Raw genomic sequence first — 9,345 nt, 5'->3', positions numbered from 1 at the left:
GACTGATGATTTTTTTAGTTTTTGACCATTTTGAAAACATTTTTGAAGACACAAAAGACATAATGTTTTGGAAATCAAAGTGCACAAGCAAGCACAAATCCTATGGTAGGTCGAGACAATAATTGTTGAATCTCACATGGGGTTTGCCCCGAGGCTACGCTATTCAGAGCAGATATTTAGGTGCTTGACCCCACTGGATCCACCCTCAACACTCACTTCTTTGGGGCAGCCAAGCATCGATTTCCATGAAAACTCCCCATGAAAAACTTTATATCTCTACTAAGAACCGTATGTGTGTGAGCTGCTTCAGAGGTCTGACATCCTGGACCAACAATTACAAGGATTTTGGTAGCAAATACAAAATATTTTTAGTAAGGGCTTCCGGTCATGTGGCCATACATGCGACACTTAAACTCTGTAAATACAGAAGGTTCCCAGCCTACAGAGGTTACGCTCCATAGGGTTAATGGGGAAACATAGTGTCAGTATGAACTAATCAACAAATGTTGTTCACGACTTTCGTCAAAGACATAATTTATTTAGAGTGGATTGGAAGGACTCGATATTAGCCCGTTTCCACTTGGGTTGTTCCCTTCTCATTGCCCCCCTCAAGGCAACTCAGGAAGGCAAGCCCTCTAAAGGTTACACATAAAAGAAATAGGTCTAGTTTTCAAATCACCGTATACGAGTGAGAGCATACTTGCCTACTACTTCAACAAACACGAAAGAAAAAGGTTTATTTTAAGACTTCTAAGAATCTATGTGCAACTAATTTAAGGAAAACACTCAAATGCAAGGTGCATGCTGTTGATTATCCTCCTAGTTAGACTAGATGAGTAAGATATGATGTTTTACTTGAAAAACCCTTAATTTAGCTAAGTGAGGAAATGCATGAAATTTGCTCAAAATGGACCCTGCACCCACAAATGTCAATAGTTTTCAAATTCTTAAGCCTTGGACATTCGGACCTGCAAAATTGTTAGCTTTCAGATTATAAAAATTCAAATTTCACCCAGTGATAGAACATAAGTGCTAAAACTGCAAAAGCGCTATCCTAGATGGCAAAAGCACTATCCTAAACAATAAAAGTGCTAAATTGTACGACAAAGGTGCTAACCCTGTATTTCTTGAATGCGCGAATTCATGATTAAAAACACCATTCTATTTAAAACAGACGTTAAACTAAGCAATAAAAGCGCTAACCTACTTAACAAATGCGTTGTCAAATTTCACAGATGCATGAAACTGACTTACAAAAGCGTTAAATTGATTCTGCGAGAATAAGACAGGATATTAGAAAGGTAAGTGCGAGGCCTGATCCCCACAGTGGGCGCCAAAAATGTTAAAGTTGAACTCCAAAGAAATATCCTGAAACTTGTTAGTTTAGATCATAAAATATAAAAAGGAAATCTACAGGAAACTTAACTTCAACCAATGAAGTAACATGAAGTAAATGAAATAAACAAGATTATACCTTCCACGGTTTACACCTCATTGTGTCCTAACTCCATTGTTCTTGGTTGCAGATGATTTGATCTCAGACAAGCACTGGTAGCTTCCAAGATGGCATATGAAGAATGAACTAATAGTTAACTGATGCTATAATATTCATATGCAAATGATTTAAGCTAACATGATATTAAGCTATGATAAAAATTCTAAAATTGGTATTTGCTTCAAACTCAAACTCATGGATGCAAGAAAAAAACTCCTAGGATGACTATAAGATTAGCTATTAGTTTCAAAATGGCTTAGGAGACCTCTTTTTATAGATTTTTGAGTGCACGAGCTTAGGTGACAGAGATCAACGATCATGATCGAATCTTGCAAATTGGATGGCTATGAGTAAGAGGTTGAAGGTTGAGAGAAAGGGGGAAGGAGAAGACAAGTGTCACTCATCTCACCTTGACTGAGTTGAAGACTTGAGATGATATAGGATAATTGGAAAGGATGTAAGAATGAGAGGACAAGTGGACTCAAGTCCTCCTAAGATATAGTGATGTTAGAGAGAATATAGAAGAAGGCTAGGAAATATGTGCACGTACACAATATTTCATTTATTTTGGAAGTTGGAGATAATTGGCTAATAAATGATTTAATTTAATTGAATTTTGTTGAATTAATTTAGCCACATGATGAATGAGTTGGCAAAGTGGAGATGACATGGAGATGGAAAGGTGAGTTGGAAATATAATTAAATAATTAAGAAATTATTTAATTAATGAGACTATAGAATAGTAGATACATGAACAATTAAATATTAGATATTTAATTAATTGATTAGAAGAAAAGGATATAACGAATTAATTGATAAAATGTTTCAATTAAATTAATTAATAGAAGAATATAAAATGAATTAAATAAATTAATCTTTTCAAATTAACTATTTAATAGAAGAATAATTATTAAATAAATATAAAATATTTATTTAATTGCTCATAACCAATTTTATGTGTATACAATAAGATTTAATATATTGGATCATAAATATAATTTATACAAATGATCTAGTTACGAAAGTAAACAGTCTCAAATACATTACAACATATGTATTTATTATTTATAAACCAAACTTACATGATTGTAAATATGATTGACAAAAGATACTCATTTATAAAAGTAGACTAATTTCTGAAATCTATATGAATGTATTAATCAACTAAATTAATATAAAGCTATTTCTAAAATAAAATTAATATTCTTTAAATTAACATGTTCATATTCCTCATTGAAATGAAAGCTTAATCAAATTTAAGAATCTTGTAAACAAATAAAGACATTTATATTTATAATCATGATAGTTGTGGATACCATCAAAATATGAAGACCTAAAGAATTTTGTGAGACATAATTTCTTCCCATCTATAATAAATTAGAGTAACCATTAGAATAGTCAAACAACAGTATATGTAGGATTGACAAAGTAGAACAACACAATAATATTGTCTAGAATTAAATCTAAAAATTATATATTTTACTTTATCAAGGAGAGTGAATCTTCTATAATTGTTTCTTTGATATCATATCCCATCGCCATCAATTGAAAAGGTTTGCCATAAAATTATAACAAATTAGGTATAAGTCCCGGTTCACCCACCACCTATTTAAAAAAAAGTGAAACTCCAATAAACTGCTTGGCCCTCTCTATTTAAATAAATAAATCATTTTAACAAGTGCGGTTTCATCCCTGAATTATTTAAAGCTATTCAATTAAGTGCCCATTGATCACTTGATTACAAAATATGCTATTAAAAGTTACGTGACGTAAGCCTTGACGTTTGCAGATGAGATTTGAATGCTGGAAAATCTTTCCTTTCAATTAAAAGTTACGTGACGTAAGCCTTGACGTTTGCAGATGAGATTTGAATGCTGGAAAATCTTTCCTTTCAATCGCAACATTGAAATAATTAATTGATATCGCCAATCAATGTTGACTGCAAATGTTTGAAACGGCAAAATAATATAAAATCAATGACGTCACGGAAATGAATTTTATCGGCCGCCCAGATGCCAAATCTGATTTACTCGAACCTATTTAAATTCAATTCAATTCAGATTTCAGGCACAAACATAAAGCGAATTGTCTTCACAAATTATAGATTTTTGACAATGAGTAGTCAGGAAAAGCAGGGCAGCAGTTTGGAAGGGCGCGTAGCCATCGTGACGGGTGCCTCGAGAGGCATCGGCAGAGAAATTGCTCTGCATTTGGCTGAAAAAGGAGCCAAAGTCGTGATAAATTATGTAGGAAACCAGCAAAAAGCAGAAGAAGTCGCAGCCATAATCAATGAAAACAAGGACGGAGAAAGAGCGATTATATGCAGAGCAGATATTTCAGTTTCTGGGGACGTGAAAAAATTATTCGATGCAGCGGAGAAAGCGTTCGGAGGCGTCCACATAATCGTGAACTGTGCGGGAGTGCTCGATTCCAACTCACCCTCAATTGCAAACACGCCTGAAGAGGATTGGGATCGGACTTTCAACATTAACTGCAAAGGAGCGTTTTTGTGCTCGAGGGAAGCGGCAAACAGACTCGTACGTGGTGGCGGTGGCCGCATTATCAATTTGAGCAGCTCGCTTGTGGGGACTGTGAAGCCTGGGTATGGGGCTTACGCCGCCACCAATGCTGCCGTTGAGACCATGACCAGGATTTTGGCCAAGGAGTTGAGGGGGACTCGCATTACTGCAAATTGCATCGCACCAGGTGGGATTGTGACGGAGTTGTTTTTGGAGGGGAAGAGTGAGGAGTTGGTTGATAGGATTGCCATGGAGTCACCCTTTGAGCGGCTGGGGCAGAAGGAGGATGTTGCTCCCGTGGCGGCTTTCCTTGCTACAGATGATGCTGAGTGGGTTAATGGCCAGGTTATTCGTATCAATGGAGGCATCGTTTGAATAAGACTTAAGATTTAGGCTTTTGATTGGTTATAAATAGTATATTAGCTTTTCACAGTCTATGAAATGGAGTATGTAAGCTTGACGTATAATTTGAGTTTCCAATCTCTCTGAGTGATTTATCTTCAGAAAAAGAAAAGAATGAAAATGAGAAATGGAGTATGTAAACTTTATGCATGATTGGAGTTTCCAATCTCTCTGAGTGATTCATCTTCAGAAAAATGAAAGAATGAAAATAGGAAATATTGTAATGTTTTGTTTTCCAAGCAATCACTCAGAAAAAGGAAAGAATGAAAATAGGAAAATTATAATTTTTTGTTTTCCAAACTTTTTTCTTATAATAGCATCTTTCTATTCTTAAAATTTGACATGACTTGTTTTTATAAACAAGATTTTTATTTAAAAATGTTATCAAAATAAAAATTGAAGATCACAAGTTATATCGTTGATAAAGTATTTTGTTTCATCACCTCTTGGCTTCTGTACCGAGAGGATTTCATCACCTCTTGGCTTGATCTTGAACGGTATTTCGTTCGGGTTTCTATATAAATAGGGCGAGAGCGAAAGTTGTAGCTCAATCCTGCGATTACATACTGAGTGTCAATTATGAAGGGGATACATTGCCCTAGACCGATTGACTAGAGATTTAGGTGTCTCGCCTAGAATGTATCTACGTAGGTGTGCCCAAATCTGAGTAAAAACCTTTGTGATTAGAAGTCTTATTCTTATTGTTTTTCGAATACATTGGTGCAAGGGATACATGTCGTGTCAAATTGCAACGCAACATGCAATTTTCCCCCTTTATTTAGATTTGGTGTTGAACGTCTACCATCCATGTATCTAGGCATACCTTTATTCAATGGGGGCAATCAAAGACAATATTTGGTGCGACACTATTGGGAAGTGCACGAAGAAGGTGGGATGTTGGAAGGGGAGATGGTTCACCATGTCTAGCAAAATCACCATGCTTAAGGCAGTCATCGCTATCATACCAATATGTATGCTTTCATGTATCGAATTATCGAATGGGGATAGCACAAAGATAGCCTCTCTGCAAAAAAGTTTCCTTTGGGAAGGCTCCAATGAAAAAGAAACACATACCTCATCTCTTATTGTGGGACACTATAAAAAAAAATTGAAATTGAGAGGGGATGCCAGTATTCGTGAAATGCAAACATAGAACATTGCTCTTGGGGCCAAGCTAACATGGCGGATCTTCAAAATACATGTAGCCCTCTAGAGCAGACTCTTTCATCATCATTAATGATGATGAAACAGTCCCTCACTTTGCTACCATAGGTCTCCAATGGCGTGTGCACTACTTTCTCCAAGCCTAGGATGGTGACAAGAGGGTACTAGTCATTCCAAGAATCATACAAGGAGGAGCTATCAAGGTAACACACCTAATTTTCCATAGGAGGTTAGATTATAGTGCTCCTATATTTGATAATAAAATTCCGTACTGAAGAGCCCCTAGGTGGATTGGCAATAGTGAGTATGATGATTCTCTTAACCGCATACTCACTATTGCCAATCCACCTAGGGGCTCTTCAGTACGGAATTTTATTATCAAATATAGGAGCACTATAATCTAACCTCCTATGGAAAATTAGGTGTGTTACCTTGATAGCTCCTCCTTGTATGATTCTTGGAATGACTAGTACCCTCTTGTCACCATCCTAGGCTTGAAGAAAGTAGTGCACACGCCATTGGAGACCTATGGTAGCAAAGTGAGGGACTGTTTCATTATCATTAATGATGATGACGTCGAATCTTACAAATAGAAAGACTTTGATATGTTGGACTATGATTGTAAGGAACAGTTGCTAAAAAAAGCTCGGCAAGCGACATTTGCTATTATCTAATGGTAACGATAAAATTATGTATTGTGTGGCTAAATTTGATTCTTATCCCAGTAAGATTGACTTTGAGGTCATTAGTACGAAATCGATGCTTATCATTGGCCAACGGAGCTCTGTTGGGGCACAAATGTCCCCCCTAAGATGGGAGCATTTGTTTCGACCACCCTTCACAAGTGCAACTTAATGGGGAATAGACTGCAAAAGATTGGTATCTCGGGCCCTCACTGGTGTACTCTATGCAAAGAAAATGAAGAGACTGCTGACCATCTCCTGATTCAATACAAAGTGGCACAGACCCGTTGGTACCATTTTTGTCACAGACGTAGTGGGTGGTCGAGACCACTTCTAAACGGTGTTTGCGAGGTCTTTGTTTCTGCAAGCGCTTCGGGATCGGTGTACAGCAGACTTCGTTTAAACTCACCTTACATCAGTCTCCAAATCTCCCTCTCGATCTTACACCTAGGACGGGTGACAACCGAACTCTTTCAGGAGGGGTTCGCTCACATCTCCTCAAATGATAAGGTCTTCACTTGTGACGACGATGGTTTGATGGGTGGCCTGTGAACTAGCATTATATTTCTTTAGACAAACACAACACTTAGGAGTAAGAGGTTGAAGACTAGAAGTATCATTTCTTGAAAATTCAAAGGTGCGAGTGTAGCTGCACTCAATGCTCGGTGACTGATGAACTTCAGGAGAAATTTTTAATTAACACAGATATTGAAGGAGTGGTGCAGAGGATCATAGGCGAAAAGCACTTGGTGCAGGCTCAAATTCATAACGTTGAACTTTTGGAGCATTTCTTGTACAACATAGTCCATTCGTTTGGCAGCTTTGAACGTGGAGAAAAAGCAATACGCAGCTACCTCCACTGCCTTGGGCTGCCTTAGCTATGATACTTCGATGGGCCTGGTGGGTGATGCCATTTGCACCGCACTTGTGCGAAGTCTGAGGAGGTCAAATAAGCCATAACATTGTTAAAAGAGGGCCTGTATAGAAAGAGTATGCAAACTTATGCTAATTACGTAAACTATTATGAGAATCTCTTCACCCCTACCCCTATCCATATTGAGAGACTCCAAGAAGATTCGCATATTGGTTTTTGCTCTCTGAAAATCAGAACAACCATTACAATAGTTGAATAACATTTTATATAAGATTGACAAATGAAACAACATTATAAGAATATCTAAAATCAAATTTAAGAAGATTTGAATTTCTATTTATATTGAATTGTATCGCAATATTTAACATTAATAAAAACATTACAATACCCTACGGATACACTTAGCCGAATTGGAGGAAGGGAATCCTCTAGTTATTTCTCTAATCTGTATCCTGCCGCCATCAATTAGGATTGTTTCCCCAAACGATCATAATATTAATATACGAATAATTTATGAAAATTAACTGATACAAAAATACAAGTTTTGTTACAACTTAAAAATATTATTATAGTGATAACTTTCATTAAATATAGTAATATAATTACGAAATACATTACTAAGGTTACGTGACGTAAGCCTTGACGTTTGCAGATGAGATTTGATGCTGGGAAATACTTAATTAATTAGCCGATCAATTTTGACGAAAAAATAATGTCGACTACATAAGGTCATAGCTGACGTCACTGAAAGGAACGTATCGCCCGCCCACCTGCAAATCTCATTTACTGGAATATTGAAGTCTTCCAATTTCTCGGCTTACAACCATTATTCGATTCAGGCACAAACAAAAAGAAGTCTTAACAAATGAAATTTTGGTCAAATCCCTCACTCTTGATTATCGTAGATCAATATTCTTTGAGAGTTTACATTGATTTTCCTCTTTTGATCCTTCCTCCTTAGAGCTCACTACCTTTTATTCTAGTTAGATCTCGATTGTTTTATAGAATTTTTTGAGTTCATTTTGAAGGATTTTGAAGGATTTTGAAGGAATTTTAAGAATTTTAATGATTTCAAAACTAATCAGTTCAATGCATTCAATATGTGGAGATCTTCATTTAAAAGAAAAGTCATTAAAATAAGAATCGATTATCAAAAGTTACATCTCTAAAAGGTACTTTACTTCAAGAATTTCTAATAAAATTTTCTTTTTTCTTACATATCTTTTGCAATGGCTCCTATTGATGTTCCAATCTCTAACCTAATGCGAACTTGCGCTAATAGGGGGAAGCCTACAAATGTGGGACATAGTTTCCAAATCAACCTCTAGAATTTTAGAAGTTGATTCTTTGTTGGATTTTCAATATGCTCTTATTAGATCACAATGAGAGAAAAGGGAAATAAAGTACTAAGATTCAAATAAAAATCTAGGTGAACAATGCGATTCTTTTCAATGAAATGATTTTTATTTCTCAGCAACATATTTCCAACAACCCAAATTAAAGAAAATATGGAAGTATATCATGAATACATTAAAATCTTTCACAATGAACAAAATAAATAAATGAAAAGATCATGGCTTCATATATTTATTTGCTCATAACTTTCATATCTCATATTCAGATATTACTTATAATGAATTCAAACATATGAAGCTAATGAGGTATAAATGAATACTTGATTTAAAACAAAAAGTCTATAAAGCACATAGGACAAGAGTATTTCTACTTTAGTTTGAGTATGAATAAGTGTGAGGATCTTATTTATGGGAAACTTAGCCTAGAAAAAGTTAGAAGCAACATGATAGAAAATAGTAGACACGATTATTGTTGCATGTATGAAACTACTACATGATTATGAAAAAGTTTTTAATTTGGAATTAAAATCCTTTGGATTGGTGTTTCTAGTTGATGATTGTTATACTACATTTTAAGATGAGGTTCAAGATATAATTTAGATCTTTTGTAATCTTTGGATGTGTTACTTTTCAAGTAGAAACTTCAAACTAGTGACATGCTTTTATAATTTTAAAAAGTTGATTTATCCTTTAGGGTGTTATGTCCATTTAATGGAGGCTTTCTATGATAAATTGAATTGTACAGGATATTAAAAACTAACATTTTATTCATATCCCTCATGTTGTTTCCACAATGCTTTTACATATTTACTTTTGGCATTTTAAGATTGAGTGAAAATGTAACATGTGTGTC

The 9,345-nt window shown here is 35.4% G+C and overlaps 1 protein-coding gene across 1 annotated transcript; it reads left to right on the top strand.

Annotated features, from left to right (window-relative positions):
• The first annotated feature begins 3,551 nt into the window (after window positions 1-3,551).
• LOC131044042 (short-chain type dehydrogenase/reductase-like) lies at window positions 3,552-4,640 on the top strand. Its single transcript, XM_057977307.2, has one exon. It carries the CDS (start codon window positions 3,610-3,612, stop codon window positions 4,387-4,389), a length of 780 nt encoding a protein of 259 aa, XP_057833290.1. The 5' UTR covers window positions 3,552-3,609; the 3' UTR covers window positions 4,390-4,640.
• Window positions 4,641-9,345: the final 4,705 nt, after the last annotated feature.

The sequence above is a fragment of the Cryptomeria japonica genome, unplaced genomic scaffold (assembly GCF_030272615.1).
Source record: "Cryptomeria japonica unplaced genomic scaffold, Sugi_1.0 HiC_scaffold_542, whole genome shotgun sequence".
NCBI lineage: Eukaryota > Viridiplantae > Streptophyta > Pinopsida > Cupressales > Cupressaceae > Cryptomeria > Cryptomeria japonica.
This window is presented reverse-complemented; position numbering and strand designations above follow the sequence as displayed.